Below are 23,505 nucleotides of genomic sequence, written 5' to 3' on the forward strand. Positions count from 1 at the left end.
GGCCAGTTGAAGGGAATGCGGACCCAATTGATTGGGTGCTCGGCATTGATCAAAGTCATAAGTCAGCGGCATACAAATCTCCATGTAAATATCCTTTTACAGTTAAGTTGTCCTTTTTTTTGCTTTCCTTGTGGTGGCTCAGGCTCAGCACGTCTAAGCAACTGGATTATTAACATTTCAATATAATTTGTGGCTCCTTCTTGTGTCTGTGTATGTGTGTGTGTGTGTGTCTGTTAGGACTACGTTATTTTTTCTTGCTGACGTCTAGAAAAATTAACGCGCCTCAGGACTTTGATCCCTTTTTTTTCATATAGTATATATGGACAAGGCCCCTGCTGCGTGTTAGTCTTGTATATTTGCTTACATATTCATCAATTTTTTCGGGTTAAACTGTGGGCGGGTTCCGGTTTGGTTGCTACGAGTAGATGTCAGTTTTGGGTTCGAGTTTGAGTTTGGGTTTTCGGTTTTGGGGTTTGGGTCCAACGCTTTTGCTCTGCACGTTTTGCGGTTGTTGGCGTCAAATTGTTTTGCTTGTTTTGGGCTTTCATACGACAGCGGGCAGTCCCAGCAGTCGGTCAGCTGGTGGTTTTTCCGACTGGCCGCTAAACGCTTTTAGCCTTAATGCAGTGCTATTTAGTCAGAGTGGGTGCGAGGGAGAGAAATAGAGAGATTGAGTTCATAATTGCCATTACGCATACGTCCTGTGGTCGGGGTCAATGGTCAGAGAGAGAGAGACACACACACAGTCATAAAAGCGTTATTATAAATGCAATTCAATTGCATATTAGCTAGTTCATAATTTAGTCCTAAATATCGATGGGAAAACATTTCAAACTTACATTTAAACTCATATATATGTATATATATTTCGATTTTCCATTGGCCTTATTTTGACTGCATGCCCCCATCAATTATGTAGATAGATACGAATCCCGAATCGATTGAAATATTTAGATTTAAACCATAGCCTTTGTTGTTTTTGTAGTTCAATCACTGAAAGGAATTCCCCTGAAATCGAAAAGTTGCTTTACTTTAGTTTTCTTTCCCTTGCCCATGTAGATATATGTACATATATAAACAAAGTTTAGTTGCTTATATCATCGTCACCTGTTTGGTGGGTAGAAGTTAGGTAAAATGAGTGTAATTAAGCGTTGCAGCTTATGTAAGGCAAACAGGAAATAAGGTTTAGCACAAACGCATAAATAACAACGGCAAATCAGAACACAAACACACACACACACACAAACTCAGACAAGAAGACACACTAATACTAGACCGGGGCCGGCACATAAATAAAGGCATACAAACAATGAAAACGGATAACATAAAATTTACAACAACTAAAACCAACAAAATAGAGGTAGAGAGAGGATAAAGTACATACATACACACAGACGCACACAGAGAGAGTCCGGGAGTAGTTTCCGTCTTTAATCAAAAGATACAAGTGGGCGTGGCAGGGCAACACTGCTGACACACTTTAGCCGCTTGTTGTAGTAGGCTCGTTGTGACTTGGATAGTCGACTCGTTTCCACTTCGCTTTGTTGTAGTCATCGCAGACGAGACAGAAGCGTCCTCCGTAAATATACAAAACACTTGTACCTCTACTTGGTATACATACATATATACACCGGTAAAGATTTATGATTAATTTATGTGCACGTGGTGTGTGTATAAGTGTGTTTGTGTGATACAACAGAAGCGACAACAACAGTGGCAACGTTGGCAAAGAGAAAGCCAACGACAACGAGCCACTAACGAAACGAATAGCAAAAACTTAATTAACTCATTACATACGCACCGTTTTAATCAGCCAACGAGTTGACATGAAGCAAGACGAACCAGAAGTGTACGAAATACTATCACTACCCACCCTCCACGTTTACCGATGGCAAACTCTTGACATGATGACACCCAAGCCGAATCCCACATGGAGTTGTCGCACTGCCAATCTACATTGCCTGTATTCTTTTTTTTCCACGGTGGAAAATTTAAAGCAGCCTTTGGCTGCAATTAGTGGCCGTCTAGTTTGTCTGTCTCTTTCTTCCTTTGCTATGTGCCATATGTGTAAGGAAGAGATGGAAATGGCGCGTGCGAGTTTCATTTCATGAATATTACATAGGCCGCAAGTCAGTCAGTCACTCAGTCAGTTAGTCAGTCGTCGAATCGTTCTGTCTGCCTGTCCGACCGTCTGTGGGTCTTTCGCATGTTGCGTGTATGCCTCGATTGCCACCTCTTTTGGCTTTGACGTTGACGTTGTGCAAAAAAGGGCGAAAGCAATAAACCGAGCACGATGCTGACGATTGATTTACAATAATGGCAACTACTTGGGACAAGGGACTCGAGTCGAACCAAATGGCAACCACCAACCCAACTAAGCCGCGCTTCTGCCTGCCAACCTTCCACAATGGGCTCATTACCGGTGGCGTATACGCAATTTCCAATTAAATAAAAAGTGTTCACGCACACAACCAAAGTAAATGGGAAAGGGGGAGGAACGGGAACCTCAGTTTGTTGTAGAGGGGGCACACATGAACAAGAAGCAGTTTACTCGTTTGGTTTGTTTCTCTTTTAAAAAAAAAAAAAAAAAAAAGAAACGAAAAACCAACATCCCAGTCATTCGTTTCAGCCTCTGCTGCTCGGGGAAATTCCTTTTAATATTTATTTAACACAAAAAGCTTTCCGCATTCTGCTTTCTGCTTTTCCAGTAGCATTCGTCTCAGTCTCAGAGTCGTAGCCGTAGTCGTAGTCGGTAATACTGCCGTTAATTTTTCGCTTTGCTTTTCATTTTCGCAAAATTACCGGAAATGTTAATTTCTGCACGTGCACCAGTCAGCAGGCAATGAAGAAACAAGCACGAAGGACGAAGGACACATGCAGCAGTCTCAGGCAAGTCAAAGCCGCGCCCATCAGCAAAGCGTCGCCATGTCGTCGTCGTCGTCGTCGTCATTGCCGTAGTTCTTGCTGTTGTTGTTGTTGTTATACCCCAGCTGAATAGTGCTAATTATTTAGGGTAAGAATTCAGTCTGTGTGCGTGTGTGTATATGAAAACGACCCCCCAAAAAAAACCCACAGGATTGGCCCTTAACCCCTTTGCCCATCATCCATTCACCCCACATATAGTCATCGCCGTTGTCGTTGTCGTTGTCGTCGTCGTCGTTGTCGTCGCTTTTACTTGGCTGAGAGCTTTCAGCTCAGCTCCAACTCAGAGCTGAGCTGGCACAAAGGCGTACGAAGGACAACGATAACGTTGACTGCAACATCGCGACTTTTTCTGTGCCAAAGAGACAAAGCACACAAAAATAATAATAAATGATTGCGTTCTATGTGTATGTGTGTGTGTAACTTAGTGTGCGTGTGAGTAGATGCATCTCACTATTTTGTATTTGTATTTGCGCAGCCAGCGAATGACAGCGAATGGCTTTGAATATGTGCACTCACCGCATCGTGCATGTAAAGAAGATTTGCCCCATAATGCAAGGCTTGAGATGTGCATACAAAGCTTGATCCAAATAGGTGGGTGGGGATAATGTTAAGCAAATATTTGAATGATTCACAGTAACCATGGGCCTCGTTCTCTCTCTCTCTCTCTATCTTTGTATTTATCAGTTAACTTCATTTATTTTAAGAATCTGGCATATAAATCTGCATTAAGTGTAAGAAATGAAATATATATTGCCTTATAGAGTTTTTCTTCTTTGTTGTTCTTTTTACTGCACATTTTACTTGGTTTTTTTTATAGGATGCGCATATTTTATGACACAAAACCCTTTATACCTTCTATAACTTTTTGGATATTTATATTTATACACCCCTTTCTGGGTGCTCTCGTTTTCTCATTGCAGAACAATTCCACATTTTTGTCGGTGACTTGAGTTCAGAAATTGAAACTCAGCAATTGCGAGAAGCATTCACACCATTCGGCGAAATCTCGTAAGTATTAAAATGCAAATTTTCCATTTTGGCAGTTAACTTAAAATTGCTGTATATACACATACACATACATACCATACACTCTCCTGGCAGAGCCCGTTATTATTTCGCTTTACATTTCTTTTCCGCACTTTCGGCGTGTGACAATTTTTCAGTCATACTTTTTTTTAAAGGAGGGTGGAGGTGAAGGTGGCTCACCCATTCACATTCTCACTCTGTCGCTGATTATTGGCAACACCATGGGCAAGAGGAAAGAGGTTCCTCCTCTGATGTCTCCTCTATAAGCCGCTTGGTAGGCAAGGCATAAAAAATTCATAACTGCGCGACAAAAATAAATTTATGCAAATTTCACTTTGTCGAACTCTTTTGCTCTGGTTGGCATTGTGCAGCTGCCGCCGCTAGCGTCTTCTTGGCTTAAAGTAACAACGGCAACAGCAACGGCAATAACGCCAGCTCACTAAGAATATGTAGGCTGCAGACGGACGACGGCGATGGGGGAGTCATTAAAATATTTAAGTTGTTGGTTTTTTTTTTTGGGGGGGGGCATGGAGCTGGGTACAAAAAGGCAAAAGCAGGCCAGCAAACTTGGCTTAATTAACTTGCTGCTGAAGCGCAAAGTTTCAGTCAGCTGGTATACTCATTGTGGGGAAAGGGGATACGAAGTCCTGGCCGCAGGCTGATTATCAAAAATTAGGCCAAAGTATTTGATTTTTGGATTTCTCGCTTGTTTGGCTCACTCTCGTCGGTTAGTCAGCCAGTCAATCAGGCAATCTGCTCATCCCTATGGCAATCCGTTAACCCCTTGCCTACCCAACGTGCCCTCTCCAACTCAACTCATTATCAATGAAGGCTGAATTTAAATTTTCATAATTTTCAAACTCATAATGGTTATGGCCCTGATTTGGCTAAAAGCCTTTTAGCACTTTCAACTTTTCTCACAGTTGCTAATGAGCGACGCATGTCGTTTAATTATTTTATCAATGATAGCAATTTCACCTTTAGTCCCACTCCTCCGGGGTGCGATCCAAACAAAGGCATTCCAATAACAAAATCATCTCAATTGACAGCTTTCCCGTCTCACAATGGCAATGCCCACGCATTTCACTTGTCGAATTGATGTCTTATTGAGCAATCGATTGGCACCTTGCGCGATACATATCACTGACATCATTATCACCGATACTCGTACATGTCATCCGGAAACGGCTGAAACCCACAACGACGCGCCCTGATTATCTTGGCGTCGCTTTCCAGGCTTAAATAACTTTCTTTTTCGTATTTGGCCTTTTTGGCTTTCAGTTTTTTGTTTTTTGTTTGCTTTGGCAGTAGCCAACATGTCAAGACGCTTAACGTACACACACACACACACAGTGAGTGGGTCGAGACGAGACGAGGATTCAGTCGTGCGGCATGCAGGGATCAGCAGCTCCTCTTCCCCTTAGACTGACTTCTTTGTCAAAAGTTTTATGCGTGCTTCGTTGTTTGCCCTTTTTTTTTTTTTTCTGTTCCTTTTCTTTTTTGTTTGACTGAGGTTTCTGCTTCGCCCCCTGCCCTGCCTGGTTCTGCAATTGTTGTTTGTTGCTGTTGTTGCCTGGTTTTGGCATTATGTTAAAGGCAAGGCGCGTTTTTTGTTTCGTTTTGTTAAATGCGCGGCGCGTGTGAATATTTAATAAGTCGCCTGGCTTAGGAGCCCCTAAGACCAAAACAGACCAGACCCCAGTCAGGTCGGTCGACCGGTATTTTGCTTGGAATAATCATGAAAACGAAAAAAAAGAAACCGCCGCCGAAATATACAAGAAAAAAACTTATCAGCCATGGTCGCCAACGTCGCCGTTGCCGCCGCCACTATGGTTTATGTTTCATAAATGAAAAGTAAACTGCCGGACTGGGGGTAATTGCCAAAGTTTGCTGGCAGCTTTGCTTATGTGGTTCAGTTTTTGCAGGGGGTTAGAGCTATTGAGGCGCGACTCGCAATTGCCAAAATGGGAGCTCATAGAATAGCTGTGGGAAATCAATTTGAGAGGCGGAAGCCGGGCAATTGCGTAAATTGGGTGGTTCGTTTGTCTAAATGGCCTAAAATGAGCAGAACGCAACCTCCTCAGCTGACAGCTGAACAAAGTTTAGTTCAATGAAACTCTTTAATTTTCAAATGCAATTAAAACTTAGCAAAAAATTCCAACAATCAGAATTGAAGACTTTTGTTTACTTGTGCGTAAAATCATCGCGTGTCCTTTATGCTTTGCCCTAGTTAACTGCCCTTTGTTTAACCATGCAAACTATATGATAAATTAGTGTTTAACATCATTCGATCAGATTTCGAGATAGAGAAATCCTTTTTATATTTCCATTTGAAAATTAATGCATACTTCCGTCTGTCTTTTTATTTTGCAGCGATTGTCGCGTGGTACGCGATCCACAAACCTTGAAATCGAAGGGCTATGGCTTTGTGTCCTTCATTAAGAAATCGGTAAGAATTGCTCTGCTATCATTTAAATGCATATTTTTGCATTTTATTAAACATTGTCTCTGTCTTTATTATCGCCATACAGGAAGCTGAAAGCGCCATTACGGCCATGAATGGCCAATGGCTGGGTTCGCGTTCAATTCGCACGAATTGGGCCACACGGAAACCGCCGGCGAGTAAAGGTAAGGAAATCATGAGTGTCACCCAAATGTGGTACTATAGAGAAATTAAACCACCACCACCCACCTCAACTGCCTCCAGTTTCCGACCCGGAGACCCAGAAGCGTCAGTCTTATTACAGGAAATTATGGCTATGAATGCCAAAGGTGGCATGTCGCAGTGTCGCTACTGGTAACCGGCGGGGTTGATGTTAACCGGCAACCAACCGTTTGCTACATCATCATCTCCATCTCTCTATTTATAAATGTCGCACAAATTTTCTGGCAGATTATGTTTTCTTAATATTTTTCCTTTCTTCTCTGTGACTCTCTCTCTCTCCCCTTCTCTCAGTCTGTGAAAATAAGGGAGAAACCGCACGCGCTTAATTTCCGTAATGGGCTGTGCCAAATTTGGTTTAAACTTTTTCAATTAGTCGACACAGCGACCCAAAAATACAACAAAAAAATATATATAAAAAACACGGAAAAAAACCAAAACAAAAATAAAAAAGCAAACGAGACTCATTCAATTAGGCCCAACAAATCAATTTTCATTTGGCTTCCACACGCCCGCGTGAAATTTATTGCCCCCACCACCGCTCTTACCTATGTATGTTGTACATATCTCCTTTTATTTTTATTTATTTTTGTTTCCCTCCTCTTTGTCAACCGCAAATATAACTGTGTGTAGCCGTAACTATACAGATTCCATCGTAATCATTATTAACAGCGGGCAAACATGCGCCCGTCCATTTGTACAACTCCTTGAAGCCGTTTGTCTTTCATAAATCAGAAAAGTTAACGCATATTTGCATGTTTTAACATAATTTTTATTTGTTAGACACACACACACACGCAAGCACTAAGGATGATAGTAGGGTATAGAATTTGGAGCTAGGGTAAATCAGATAAATAAATTTTGCCAACACGAAACTATTATCATAAAGGCACACACACACACTCATACACAGATGGGGCAAGTTGTTGTAGTTGTCCTAGCATAAGCAGAAAATTTCATGGTTATAGAACAAACATTTCGAATTCTTTGGCCCACACACACACCAACCCCTTTACCCCGCATAAAGGGAGAGAGACGCAGAAACTAGCCAAGAGTCAAGGTGGAATTTATCGTGCAAAGGGCTGAAATGTTGAAGGGTTTACGGAGGACATCCGAAAAACTACAAGAGTGAGCCAAGGGTTGAAGTTTGCTTGTATAGTGATGTGGAAGAAGGTAAAGGAAGGTGAAGTAAAACGGGAGGGGATATTTTTCCCTTTTGCATTTATATTGTTGTCATAAAAAACGCCTATGAAAGCTTAAGCGTATTTTTATTGGTCTCATTGTTTATTTGACTATGTCACGGCTCTGTCTGTAGACAGAAATGCCAATGCTCGAGGAGGACGTAAAGCCTGAGAGGAGGTGGTTGAAGCAAGTGTAATACAAGTTATTATTAGCAATTTGGTAGCGAAATAATTTTGATTTTTTGATGGTTACTCCCATCAAAGAGACTGAGAGAGAACGGTCTTTTAAAGCTGCTTAGTCAGCAGCTAAATCGAAGATACAGACAGATCTGGAAATACAGATTTGCTCTTAAAATGAGTTTACGCACACACACATACCGATATGCAACTGTGTGAGCTTGTATGTGTACTACATGTTACATCTGTGTTGTTGGTTTTATGGCCTGGCCTAGTTGCTCTTGTAGTCGTTTTTCTTCTGTGTTTTTTTTTTTCCCTGTGCTTTTTTGGAAGGGGAGACTTTACGATTTGTAGCACTCAACTCATTTCGCATTTCGCACTCACATTACTTGATGTTTTACGCAGCCACTTTGGCTCAGTCTTCAGTCTTTTGGCTCTTGAAACTGAGCAGCGAGACGGCATTTTTATGTTTTAAGCAGGCTGCACATTTTACGGCCCGGCAATCAGTCCGTAGTCGCATTTAGTGAGCCACTCGTCCATACACATACCCATACCATATGTGGTTGTGTGTGTATGTGTGTGTGTACTTCTATTGTTAGGAAAGATTTACGAGCCAGCGCAATTGCGCATTTTACAGTTGTGACAATTTTGGCGTCGCTTTGCAATTTCGTTGCCTTTTTCTTTACCCGTTTCTGTTCCCTTTTTGTGCCAAAAGTTTTGCTCCTTTTTTTTCTCGGGTTTATAACAAACGCATTTGGTGTAGTTTTCTTTTTGTTTCTTTCTCTTTTTTTTTATCGCCAATAGCTTTGAAGCGCGTGGCAAAAGTTCTCATAAAGTTTTTGCCTTTTGTTAACCAGTGGTTGAGGTTTCACGATGGCTTCCGTGTGTCGCAGATACATGGCCATAAATAGAGGCCAAAAATAGCAGAGCTACCTACTACCTACAAGCTCATTATGGTAATAACTTAATTAACCAGAAACAATATGCCGACGACAAGAACAAAGACCTCACAATGTAGTATGACAAATTTCTTTGGCAAAACTATTTGACTTTTGACTGTGGCACAAGAGTAGAGAGAAGGGGAGAGAGAGAGAGAGGGAGGCAACAAGTTTGAAACAAACAATTTACCTGACTGTGGGCGAGTGGTGCATGGCAGTTGGAGCCAGTCAGCCAGCCATTCAGTTACTACCTGACGCAATAAATCAAAATTTTATGCTGAGTTGCGCACAATTAAGTCGAAGTTTAAATGCCTCGATGCGCTGAAGATGAAGAAGGTAGCACACGGTAATGGACTTAGACAGAGATACAGAAATATAAAGAAATTGGAATGACAGGGAGGGGAGAGTTGCTTGGAATGCTGGGAGGTGCGACAAAAGGAATAATAACGGAAAATAAACTAAAATGGAATGAGATGCAATGCAATTTTATTCAATTAACACACAACCACGCCCCCAAATTCATCTCATATATGTATGCATTTGTATTTTCTGCATATTAATTACTTTTAAGTTTTTGAGCCGAGTGCTTGAAGCATTCTCGAGGTTCTTGCGGGCACTTAATGTTCTTATTGCTGTTGCGACGTGTAAATATTTCAATTATTTATGTTAATGATTTTATGATTATTTCATGATTCCGTTTTACATGCCTGTAATTGCTCATTAAAATTTCAAATTGTACACTAAAAAATTGGAGCACTTTACGAACAGCAGGTGTATACATGCATATATATACATATGTACATGCATAGAGAAGGCGTTGTCCCCTATTAATGGGGTTGAAAAGTTGGTCTTTTGATGTGATTTTCATGTCTGCATTGATTTTGGCTTCTATTGATTTATATATGTGTATGTACAGTAATGGCTTTAGTTTCCTTTCTAATTTGCAACAATCGATTGATGATAATTCGGTTTTTTTCTGGTTTACATCATATACGAATAATGCCAACTACTACTTGGCCAGACATTAATTAATTATTCTGGCTGTTAAAATGCATTCGTTGTAAGTTTTATCATAGACAAAAATGTGCGATAATTACAGCTTTTGTCCCACTCTCTTACATTGCACAATTGAGTGCCTTAATTTGACGTAAACATGAAATGAGGCAAAAGCACAAAAAGGAAAAAAGAGTAAGGCCAATGGGATGGTCGATTGGGTGGGTCAACACAAACCACAACAAGTATAGCATGACCCAAGACTTAGGACGTGCAAAAATATGCGCTTAGCCGCCTTGTACGTAATTTTTTTTTTCCAAAATCTAATTACACGTATTTAAAAGCGTTAAAAACACAAAAATAAAGTAGACAAAGAATTAGAACTTGGCATACTCTTAGACTTTTTTAATCTTCTTAATTAGATGTGAAATAAAATTGAAATAATTTTAAAAATAACTCAAATTTATAACATCAAGAAATATATATTGAGAAAACATTTTCAAGCTCTACTGCAGTTGTATAGATTATAGGTTGCAATACAGAAATGTTGCTCCTTAGAATGCAATTTAATTTCAAGCTATAAACTTTAGCTTATATTGCGTATATCCTTTTAGAAAGAGTATACAAATAAAAGGAAAGAAAACATTAGAGAAACGTGTAAAGGAATACAAATATAAAGCATCGTGCGAATTAGAGAAACGTAGTGCATGCATGAGTGTATGCGTGAGTTGTTTGTGTGTGAGTGTGTGCGTGGCCAAAGCGCATACATTTGTGGCAAAAGCTTTCAAAAGTATTTTCGAGCTTGTTAGTTTTTGGTGCACCCTCGCAATGGGTTTTTGATTGTTGTTGTTGCCTCTGTTGCTGCTGTCGCTGCTGTTGCAGCTGTTGGTACTGTACAGCCGCAATCCTGTTGCATGTCATTGAGCCATATTTTTGTGTTTTTTGTTGTTTGGCATGTTGCGCTACACAAATTCAGACAACCGCAAGGGCAATGTAAACCAAAAGAGCGAAAAATAGTTAGGGTGTGTATATGGGGGCCAGAGAAGCTATACAATGGCATTTTCATTATGATGATGAGGGGCTTAGAGTGATGTGAGGAGGAAGAGACTTGATTGGACCACTACACCAGGCCATGTTTAACAGAACTATACACTACCTTGATTCCAGTTGCATGAACTCTGTTAACAGATATGACTTTTCTAGAATTTCTGAATCTGGAATTTCAATAAGCTTTTACCAGGTCCGCTAAGACCACAATAATTCTTCTTTTAAGCTCAATGGATTCACTTTAATAATAGATTTTGTTAACCAGAAAAAAATCCTTTTAAAAAAAGGGCAAAATTATACCACTTTTAACTTTTGGTAGCCATTGCTGTTGAACTCTATGGATTTCATAATGAATTAAAAGTGCAGTTTGAATAGAATATCGATACAGACTAGGCCAAAACTATTTTTATTGTCGTCGTTCTCAAAAAAAAGTATAAATAAAAGCCACCCACACCGCCAAAGAAAAAAAAAAAACGAAAAATATCGCATACAATACCTGAAAATTGTTCAGAACTAAACAAAGACATAAACACGCAAAGCTGACATTACTTTTAAAAAGTGCAAATTTTGTTTTAACCTCAAAGGAAGTAATTAGTGTAACTTTTGCATACAAATACGTGCATACATACCATATAGAAAAAAGAAAGAAATAAAGGGCCAACTACGACAACGACAATGGTGAATAGCGAATCAGGGCAGCAGCAACAGTGGCTGCAAAAAGAGCAACGACAATAAAATGGCGTACGAAAAATGCATATCCACAAAATACGTATAATAAAAAATGCAATAACAACCGCAACAATTTTAAATATGCACCAACAACAGCAATATCAAAAACGATAGCAACGGCAACAGCAACAGCAACGGCAACGGTAAATGGTGTCGCACACATAAACCCCACACCCCCATACCCCCCAAACACACACACACACACACCAACACCAACACATACGAGCATATTGACTAAGTGCATGCGGTTATTTTAATTACCAAAACGTTGAAAACGCTGCCATGGGCACATTGTTGCAGTTGTTGCTGTTGCTGTTGCTTACTCGATGTTGCTGTCGCTGTTGCTGTTTGGGGGGTAAATCCGTTAATTAATTTGCATATTAATCATGCAGTTGGTAACAAAAATATTGTGTACAGACCACCACAGTTATGTGTATGTATATATGCCGTCCATAAATTGCCCTTCTGAGGCTGCAACGACATTAAAATGTAATCGATCTAAAGATGAACATTTTTCGTTTTGGTTACTTTTTTTGCAGAGAACGTCAAACCATTGACCTTCGATGAAGTCTATAATCAGAGCAGTCCCTCCAATTGTACCGTTTATGTGGGCGGCGTTAATAGTGCCCTTACAGCTCTCAGCGAGGAGATCCTTCAAAAGACATTTACCCCATATGGTGCCATACAGGAGATTCGCGTCTTTAAGGACAAGGGTTATGCCTTTGTGCGGTAAGTTTATATATGCCTTAGAAGCGGATCGAATTTAGTTGATCTTTATTGTTTCGGTGCAGCTTTTCCACCAAGGAGGCCGCCACTCATGCCATCGTTGGAGTACATAATACAGAACTCAATGCCCAACCCGTTAAATGCTCATGGGGCAAAGAGAGCGGTGACCCAAATAATGCCCAGACAATTGCCAGTCAAGCTCTAAGCAATGCTGCAGCCGCTGCTGCCGGATATCCGTATGGCGTGGGCGCTGCTGCTGCAGCTGCTGCCGCCTATGGCCAGCAATTGGCCGCCACTGGCTGCTGGTATTCACCGACACCCACTTATCCGACGTCCTCGGCAACTGCTACAGCTGTAACGCCAGCGGCGGCCAGTGCAGCGGCTGTGCAGAATCAATTCCTGCAGGGAATTCAAGGGTATCACTTCGGTCAATACGGTGGATATCAGCAAGGATACATGGGGTAAGTGAACTAGACACATTTTTAGCCCATTGTAATTGCATTAGTTGGTGGATGGCGAAGGCTACGGTTATGATGGAATCGCCACCAGGGATCAGCAATGACAGCATGACGGATGAATGAATTCATTTGCTAATTGCAAAACTTTTCCACACACACATACACACACAGACATGCCACCGTTTGAATGTGTCAACATTACGTGCCATTTCCATGTGGCAGATGCGTAAATTTTGGTTTTACCATCCGCCATTGTCATTGTCCTCTCACACCTCCATTGCAGAGTGTCCTGCGGTAAACGGGGAAAGGGGAATTTAGCAGAGCTGCAGATCAGTGCACTGTTTTTCAACTCTTTACTGATGTGTCTGCCTCTTTTTTTTGTATTTGCAGCATGGGGGTTCAGATACCAGCCACCTGGCAAGGAGTCACACAGGCTCAAATATCGCCGGCCCAACAATTGGCAACAGGCGTGGCCGGCACTGCCATACCACAGGCCGCCGGTGTTGTTGCCTATCCCATACAGCAGTTCCAAGTGAGCCCACAGGTATGTTCAAGCCAACACCAATACGTATACGAATGCCCATATCGTTCATTTTACACAGATACTCATACATAGATATACATTACACATACATAAACATCAACTCGTCAACATTGAAACATTTTTTTTTTTTTTGTCCATTTCTCTGTGCGTTCGTTGAAAGTTTTTTGAATGCATTTTAGATTTGTTTCATTTGGTATGTTAGTTTGCTGAATTGTTTATTTATTTGTTTGCTATTTCATTTCATATTTCATCTATATATTTATATACCTTATAGACGTAGGTACATACATACGTAGTTTATATGTTTCTGGCCAAATCATCAAAAAATGGGGTGTGGTGGGGTCCACTGCACAACTATTTCATTTTTTCAGGCTTTTATGGTTTTTTTTTTTTTTGCGTTTGGATACAATATTTTGTACAATATTTCTAATATATGTGCAGAATAGTTTATTCACATGCATGTCAATTAGATTGTGTACTTAAATTACATAGTAAGATTCAGAAAAAAGTAGGCAAAGGGCAATAAAACGTTTTCTACTTTTTAAGTTTTTTACTTGTTTCTGGTTTTTCTTGGCTTTGGAGGTGTCCATTGGCACCAAATCTATTTATGGAGAAAAAAATTTCAGTTTATCCCTTCTTGGAAAATCTTCGCTTAAAATCTTCCAAAGTCATTGAAATCAATTTTGTTTGTTTTAGCTTATATAAGAGACTGCTTTAATAGCTGGATTTAAGCTATTTAAGCGGCAAGGTATTGATATGAATATGACTATGTGTCAACCATTAACCATTATTTATCGGAGTTAGTTACTCCTTATCATCTCATTTAAATTACTTTTACGTAGCTTTTGCGGTCTTTCAAGTTAGTTAACATATCAAGAATTGTAATTTAATAAGAGCTAACATTAATTCCATTGGCAGCTATCAAAACCAAATTTATTATAATTTAAATCGTCAATGAAATGTGAAGCTTATAACCCGTTGATACGTTTCGTTTCCTTTCCTGCTATTAAATACTTAAATTTACATTGCCTGCCAATTTATACAAGCAACTTTTAACTCTATATGTATGTGTTTTATTTGTTAATCTCTTGCACCAAAGACACAAATTGTTCGATTATTCGCAAGCGAATGCCGCGAATTGCTTTTACTGCATTACAAAAATACGTTTTTTTCGACTACTACTTTTTTCCAATTTATACTAACACCCATATTATTTTTTAAGGTTTATCCTTTACTTTTGCAGGCACAGTAAACCAAATAAGACCAAAAAAAGAAAAAAGAAAAAAATTATGCAAAATTTATACGTACAGCTAAACTTCTGAGCAGAAACAAAACCAATCCGAGCTGTAAATATTCTTATATAGAGAAAGTGAAAAAGGAGGGCAAGCAAACGATGTCAGGTTGACGTTTTGCATCCTTGCAACAAAAAAAAAATACCCAAACCAAATCCAAAATGCTAAATGCAACTTACACACACACACAAACACTCACATATATCTATAACTAATGATTAATTAACTATAATATAACTAGAGCATAAATATTTATGTATGAAAGGCCATTGAATAAGTATTGCATAAAAAAAGGGGCAAAGCAACCGCCAGCTAAGTGGCGAGGCCATCAATTATTATGTATGTATATGCCTAATTGCTTACACGCAAACATACACACACACACAAGCAGCCACACGCACACAGATACAGACACACAAATACTACTGACATGTCTACGGGATGTTTCCCGCAAACATAAATTTATGCTTTATGTAAATGTGTTGAGCATGCCAAGTACATATTTGAAAAAAAAAAATCAATAAAAGAAATAATAATAATAATAATAATAATTAATTGACGAAAGCAGCGCAAAACAAAGCAAAGCAGAAAAAGATATAGAGAGTAACGAGAGAAACAAAAATAAAAAAATATAAATATAAAATTTCGTACATAAATATAAAAGGCAAATACAATTTGGTAGAAAGAAAACATAAATTAAGTATGTGTTGTGTGTTGTTCTCTGTGTGTATTGTGCGAAAAAGCAAAAAGCCTAAAAACCCAGCCGAACATAAACTCATTCCCCCAAAACCCATACACGTACACCACATTCACCCACATAAGCGCAGCATTAAATTAAAATAAACATAATTAAAAATGCGTTAAAATTAATTACGCGAACATGCACACACACATATGTATATATAAATATTTATATATGTGTTTGTGTATCTGTGTGTGTGTGTGTTTGTGTTTGTGTGTAAAGTGTGTACGGGCCACAAAACATGGCTAACTTCCTAATGGCAATAACGTCGCCCAATTCTTCCTCCCTTCAAATGCCCACCACCACCACCATCACCATCAATACATACTTACTTTAGTGTAGGCCATAATTTTTGTATTGCCACAGTTTTTTTTATAGATGCTTAGCTTAGCTTAGCAGCAGCAGCAACAGCAACACTTTCTTACCCAGTCAGCACACCATTTAGCACTAGTGCCTATAACTTAAAGAGGACGATGTCAAGATGTGACGTGAATAGTTGAGCCTAAACTATCTAAAAATGCACTGCAAAACACACACATACACACACCTAGAGAACTGCCATGCCAAGTGTAGAATATTGGCTAACCATGTCACAAGTCCTATCCTATAATTTCCTATAACAAGAATGCAATTGAAAACTCGTTAGACAACACACACACACACACGTATATTTATATATATATAAAGAGAGAAAAATTAGTCATACTCATATGCAACTTTGATTTGTGATTGCTTAGTAATTAAAGGATCGGTTCCTAGTCCACACAAAACATACACACATAACTCATAGCCACAGCACTCGCAGTTTAAAAGTATCTGAAAATATGAAATATGATATGTAATATTGTATGTAATTGCCACCAGCAGAAGCAGCAGCAGTCCATTCTAACTACTAGCCTAAAGTCCAGCCACAAAATACACAAAAACTAAATACTCACACACTTACAACTCACTCTCTTTTTCTGGCTTTGTAATAAGTAAAAGCAGCAGCCGGCAGTCAGACAGTTAGTCAGCCAACAAAGCTTTTCATTTGTTTCATGTTTCGTATCTAATTTGTTTATGATTTCGCTTTAATTTCCAACGAACTTCATAAGAGACATGTATAAACCGCAAGAAAACCAAAAAAAAAAAAAAAAAAAAAAAAATGTTTCAAATTTCAAATGTTTCAAATAAAACCAATCGACAAACAAACATATATATTGTATATATACATACCATGTATTTCAAAAGTCAATACATACATACATATACATATATATACTCGAATTATTTAGTTATATATACTCTATATATATATCTATGAATCGTTTATGCCTTTCAATTTCAGTTGCCAGAAGAGGAATGGTTAGCTGCAAATTTGTTATGTTAGTTCTCAATTCGTTTATCTTTGTTTAGGCCAAAAACTCGAAAAGAATCGAAATGAATCGTATGAAACACACAAACACACAGTAATTGATATTCAGCAAAAAGAAATTATAATTATATACTTATATATGTATGTATTTATATATATATATATATATATATATATATATGATGAATATTGAAAACAATCAATGTATGCCATCGAATGATATTAATTGATATTATTAGCAAATGGATATAGTAGATGATATTCGTACATTAACTAAGATATAAGCAAAACCAACTTATCCATATTCAAAAATGTGAATGCCGCAAAGCAACAAATTCACTTGAAAGCGTGTCCAACAGCAATAATAATAACCACAACCACACAACTATATAGTTACCTACAAGCAATAGTACATAGTAGTTACATACATACACCCATACACCGATACCATACACATACATACATACATACATGCAACAGACGCCAGGGGAATGTTAATCATAATTAACCAAAAGAGGAAGCATGGAGCCAGAGCTTGTGTAAGCAAAAACCGATTCAGAAATAGAAACAGAATGCATTCAATATCAGTCACATCAATCAAACATTAATCAATACAACACAGATACATATATATAGATACATATATATATAAATATTCAAATTGAATAAGTATCTTATGGAATATATACATAAACGATAATGGCAGAAAAAAACAACATTGGTAGTACTTATAGCACTAGAAGAGCCCTTCCCGCCCGTAAATCATGACTAGCCAAGTCACTTTGCGTGTGTGTGTGTGTGTGTGTGTGTCCTTGAGTGTCTGTTTGTGTGTTTATGTGTCTGTGTGTATAAGTATCTTTGTCTGGCATCTATAAGTGTTAGCTAACCAAACAGTACCATGAATGTGAAACATAAACTAGTCATAAAAATCTACAACTAAAAGTTTAAAAAAATACAAAAAGAAAATCGTGAGTTAAAAATGCACACACATACAAATTTAAGCACACACACACACACATTTAAAGATGCGTGTATAAAAATTAAAAGGCAAGAAAGATCATTTATATTCATTGTATGTGTAACATGTGAGTTGGATAATGAATTCCAATTAAATGTTCAAAGCAAACTCAATTAAAACGATACAGGCCCCACACACACACACACACACATAAACGCCCACTTACACACATACAAACCAGTCACGAGTAATGAGTAACTAAATAGGATCTACTTATAAATAGTTAACCAGAAACATTTTTGCGTTTCACTTTGAAGTTGTATGTACATTTGAATAGAAAGAAAGGCATTCCCCTTAACAAAAAATTGGATACACATACATGACTATGTCTATGATTAGCGATATATATATATGTATATTCTTATGTTGTCTAGCGTCAGTCTAGGACGCTCACAGATTTTTAAACGCAGACATAACTGTAGAGATTAGGCGCAGATCGTATTGTATTGTATGTATATTAACACATTTTTTAGCACAGAGAAAGATGGTAAGGACCGGGAAATGAAAGTAGAGAAAGATAGGTAAGCAAAGGCATAATTAAACAAAATACATACACTCATACAAACAAACATTAGGTATATATGTATGTGTTAACCACAACAAAATGACTTAGATGTAATGTAGATTGTGTGATTTTAACCAAAACAAACAAAAACAAACAAAGAAACAAAAAGAGTCAAAGAGGCATAAACTCATCGATAAGTATGAGCAGAGAATTGCATTTTTATGTTATTTCTTTTCGTTATTTCAAAACTTTAAGTTGAACAAACCAAAAAAAAAAAAAAACACTAAATGAAAAAAAAAATGATTAAAAACGTTGTTGACCAAAGCAAAAAAAAAAAAAAATAAAAAAACAAAGAACGAAAAAATATTATAAAGAAAGAAAACCAAAAGATAAACTGAAAGTTGTAGAGAAAATGAAAGAAGATGAAGAATTTGGCTATAATTAAAAATTAACATTTACAAAAGCAAAATTTATGATTAAGAACAAAAATAAAACGTAAGAAATACTCAAAAAGAAAAAAAAATACAAAAACACAAAAAAAAGAAGATATTATTGGTTTGTTTGTTAATGTTTGCGCTACATATCAGTAAAGAGTTAAATGGGTAGTTTGGCACATAGAATCTAGTGAAGAGTTGATTATTTGAAGCAGGAGGCAAGAAAAGAGAAACCATGTGGAAAAGAAAAAAAACTAAACCAATCAATGCTAAATTGTTAGATAAGAGTTGAAAACTAATTTAAGCAAAGAAAACAAAACGAACAAAAAAAAAAAAAAAACATATATATTCGCATACACACATACGTATATATATACATATATATGTATGTGTATATATATGTAGGAGTGTATTTATGTTGTGTAACTTTATATATATTTGAGTGTGCTAAGACATTTATATACATATGTAAGTATTTATACACTTTGGCAAAAGAATATGCAAGATAATTACCATATAGTCGTCTATATACAATAAACAAAACAAAAGTAAAAACGGACAACTTAAAATAGGTAAATAGGAAGTCCGGGGATATTAATTAAGAGGTAACCAAAGCTAAACTGGAAACGGCTGTGCCGCAGTTGCCATACTCTTGCCTAGTCCTTGTAAAATTTTGCTTAAAAGACTTAAAAAAGAATATGATCTAGTTGTCCGTTCATTAAACTATCCATTGACGTTAACAACAAAGAGAAACAAGAACGCCAATTCATTGACTTTGCTTCACTTAACTAAATTGGTAACTTGTGATCGAATAATAGCAAGAGTATGCATAATAAAGCAAAATAAATGCAGTCAACCAGTTGAACTCAATATGTTTAGACAATTCAGTTCACTTTTTCATCAATTGTGATTATCTTTAGTTATCATCACCATTATCGATGTCATCATCGTTATCATCTCCATTATTATTATTATTGTGCTTACCATGAAAGTTAATTTGTTCAGCGTTTAAAGTCGTTTGTCAGTTTCTCGATTGAATGATTTCTAGTTATCAATTTGCACACACTAAATTACATGGTACATTGTACAATAGTTTACAATTAGAGACTACAATTAGGAATTAGTCAATTTGAGGTGTAGCTAAATTTATGAGACACGCCCGAGATAACGATAGAGAAAGAGAGACAGCTCATTGTGTGAGTGAGGAAAAGAAAGTGTAGCTTGAATTAACTAAAACGAAATAAAACCAAAAAATGTTAGTTTTAAAAATGAAAAACGTAAATGGAATGAAAGGAAAACAAACTACAAAAATAAAACCGAAAATCAATCAAATACAAGTATTATTTAAGCTCCAGCAATATACATATATATATATATATAAATATATATACGCACACACACACACAAACACAAGATACATTCAGACCTAAAATTCTGCATACCAGAATGTGTATGTAGAATTAATTTCATGGTACATAATATATTTATACATCAAATAGAAATATTAACCAGAATTTTAAGTGTGTGTGTTCTCGTATGTTTAAAAAAGGAACTCACATGGCAAAAACTAAAGAAATTTGCATTTTGCTTGACATTGTCGAATCTATAGTGAGTATATACATAGATACACAAACATATACATACACATAGACAAAAGCGAAAATGCATCTTTATGTATGTGTGTATGGATCTTAATGTACTAGCCATATAAGCCAAGCTAGGGAACCGTTGGAACCAAATCAAAAAGCCAGACAAAATTGACGAAACCAAAACCAAAAGAAATAAACTTAAAAGATACATATTCTATATATTAATATATATGTATATTATATATATAGGATGATGGCAATTGAAAATTTAACCAAAACATATTTTTGTGCAATAAACCAAAACAAACGCATACATATGCCACTCACACACGCACACACAGTGTTTCAGTGTGTAGGTGTGTGCACATATTATGCAATTAAAATTACAGTAAGATTGTAAACAAAATCAAATGCAAATGTAGAAAATGTGAAAAATCAAAACGATGAGCAAACAACCAAAAACTGCTAGCAAAACAAACACAAAAAAAGCAAAAACGAAATGTTTTGGCTAAAAGTAATCTATTCGACAAAACACTCAGCAACACACACACATACACGAATACACGCAGACACTCACAGAAACATATATAGAGAGATATCGATATAATATATATACATTCATACAGTTGATCCATTTCGTTCACGTACAGCAGAGCAATTTGGTTTTAATAACTGGAAATGACTTGTAATTGGTGAACTTATTGCCAACTAATTTAACAATTCATCAATGCTGATGTATAAAAGTGACACAAACTGTTTCACAAGCGCTTTATTTCAAATAGTTTTTGGGTTTTTAATTATGACTACAATTATTAGGGACAAAAATAAAATGAATTGTGTTCTCGTCGTATCCAAATTAATAGCTTATCAAAAGATCTGAATAAAATATTTAAGTTTCATTCAAAATGGAATCAAAATTACCTCTTTTTTAAAATTTATTGTTAGCAGAATAGTTTTCTCTGTTAACAAAAGTGATTTCCAATATAAATTTGAGAATTTTTTAAACCTATCATTGGAATCAAAGTGCTTTGCTGTGCAATGACTTTGGTGACTCCCTGTAATGAAATATAGAGAAGTGAAGCAAAAAACATAGTACATACATATACATAGATATGTGTTTATATACGGACATAAAATATGTTAAGTAAATAGCAAATAAATAAAGTAAACAAAGTATAGATATCGACTGCAGTATTGCAAATATTTTGTAGAAATTTAAGCATGTTTGAATGTGTTTTAGGACAAGAACTACATACATACATACATACTTACATACAGACATACATAACACGTGAGTAAACAAAACGATAAAGGAATAAAGAAAAAAAATGATGCGAAGATATTGTAGCGAATTATAAAGCAAACAGCAACAAAAATAAAGCCGAAAATTGGAAACCTAATACATAAGCTAAGTATTAAATATACACAGAAGCAAGAACAAGAATATATATATATAGAATATATATATATATATATAAATATAATACTAAATATTAATATAACAAATATGGCAGATACAGACAACAACATCAACATTACCCTCACATACACACACACACATAGGCATTATCGTTTGCATAAGAAAACACTGGGAAAAACAAAACACAAAATAACGAATATTAAATAAAAAGTTAATCAAATAACAAGAAAAAAATGAAAAAAGGAAAATGAAACAAATTTATAGCTAAAAGTGAAAAAAAGTGAAAGAAAATTTTTTGGTTGCGTATTTGTATACCAACGCGCCAAAAGTAACAAAAAAAACACATTATGTATAACAAAAACAAAAAAAAAAAAAGAAAATAAAATAACAAAATCATAAGAACAAGTAAAATATTATACAAACAGTAAGCGAAATGTGCAGAGAGCAAGAAAGTTGCAAAGTGCATAGAGAAAATATACATACATACAAAACAAAAACAAAAACGAAAACCAAAACATAACTAAATAGGGGATAAAACACACCAATTGGTGGCAGCAGCAGCAGAAATACCAACAACAACTGCAATAAAAACAACAACAGAGAAAAACAAAAACACAATGATAAAAAAAAAAAAAATAATTTTAAAGAACAGTAAAAAAAAAAAACCGAAAAGAAAATGCAAACAAAACATAAGCAAACAAATAAACAACAAAAATTATATTATGTATACATAAATATATTGAAGAGAAACAAATAAATGAAACCAAAAAAAAATTTTGTAAAAATAGAAAAATGCATTTTACATTTACTTAGTTAATGGGTTATTAAACACTAAACATACGCGAAAAGGGGAGACAGATTTTTCTACTATTTGATGTTCTCTACTATTTGCGTTGTGTATTTTAACATTTTAAAATGTTTACTCCAAGCAAATTGGTGAAGTTTTTGAATTGATTTGAACACTTGGAACATTTTCGCTCATAAGTATGCAATACTTTTTTTCTTCAAAAAGTACATCTTAAGGTAAATGGCTTTATTATTTATAGAGGTTTTCTTTTATAAAGCTTGCGGTAAACTTCAAGTTTTCAGTATTAGCCGACTAAAATTTGGACTAAGAATTTGTAAGCGTGGCTACAATATTCTAGTCTTTCTATTCTACTCTTGATTGCTCTGTCAATAGGTATGTGAGAACAACTCCCAACATTTAAAATTGTTTTTAACCATTTAGTTATAATTTTTTGGAAATCTGAAAACTTTCATCCACTTTTAATTTCAATTTCAGAGAGAATAATTGGTAAAGTACATAAAACGTCAACTCGATGATAAATAAAAGCAGAGCCTCTGGTTTATTTCCAATGGACATCTGTTGTTGTTATTTTTGTACAGTTGACATGATGATGGCGAGATGTAGTGGGCGCGGATAGTATTCACAGTAAAGAAGCCGTTCTGCTACTTATGCGTATGCCCTACAGGTGAGTTCGTTAAAAACATTTATGCCATTCTTACTCGCAATGCCGCATCCCCAGCCCACATCCTTACCCATTCCATTCGCAATCTCACGACCAGCTCTTGCCATTGCCTACCCATTGAGATGGATGCTGGGGGGATGGATTGTCATAACAGAGGCAAAAGACAACACGTGCAACAATAACAAATCAAAAATTTACAAAAACAGAAAAAGAAACGCCAAAATGCCAGCCTGCCGGCAACTGTATGCTACCGAGAAAAAAACAGGCCAACAACAA

General features: G+C 36.5%; 1 protein-coding gene across 11 annotated transcripts in view; it reads left to right on the top strand.

Moving 5' to 3' along the window:
- The window catches only part of trv (trivet), a 79,381-nt gene extending 57,729 nt beyond the window's left edge, over positions 1–21,652 (top strand). For 8 of the 11 annotated variants that reach the window (XM_068299169.1, XM_068299159.1, XM_068299162.1 and 5 more), the window contains 7 exons: positions 3,846–3,933; positions 6,325–6,400; positions 6,483–6,579; positions 12,218–12,407; positions 12,470–12,865; positions 13,253–13,406; positions 16,768–21,652. In XM_068299169.1, coding sequence (XP_068155270.1) covers positions 3,846–3,933; positions 6,325–6,400; positions 6,483–6,579; positions 12,218–12,407; positions 12,470–12,865; positions 13,253–13,406; positions 16,768–16,809 — 1,043 coding nt within the window. In that variant the 3' untranslated portion in view covers positions 16,810–21,652. Of the gene's footprint in view, positions 1–3,845; positions 3,934–6,324; positions 6,401–6,482; positions 6,580–12,217; positions 12,408–12,469; positions 12,866–13,252; positions 13,407–14,628 lie in introns of all 11 variants that reach the window. The other 3 variants (XM_068299160.1, XM_068299167.1, XM_068299161.1) reach the window with 2 other exon arrangements.
- The last annotated feature ends 1,853 nt before the right edge of the window (positions 21,653–23,505 follow it).

Source organism: Drosophila tropicalis, unplaced genomic scaffold, assembly GCF_018151085.1.
Source record: "Drosophila tropicalis isolate 14030-0801.00 unplaced genomic scaffold, ASM1815108v1 contig_878, whole genome shotgun sequence".
Lineage (NCBI taxonomy): Eukaryota > Metazoa > Arthropoda > Insecta > Diptera > Drosophilidae > Drosophila > Drosophila tropicalis.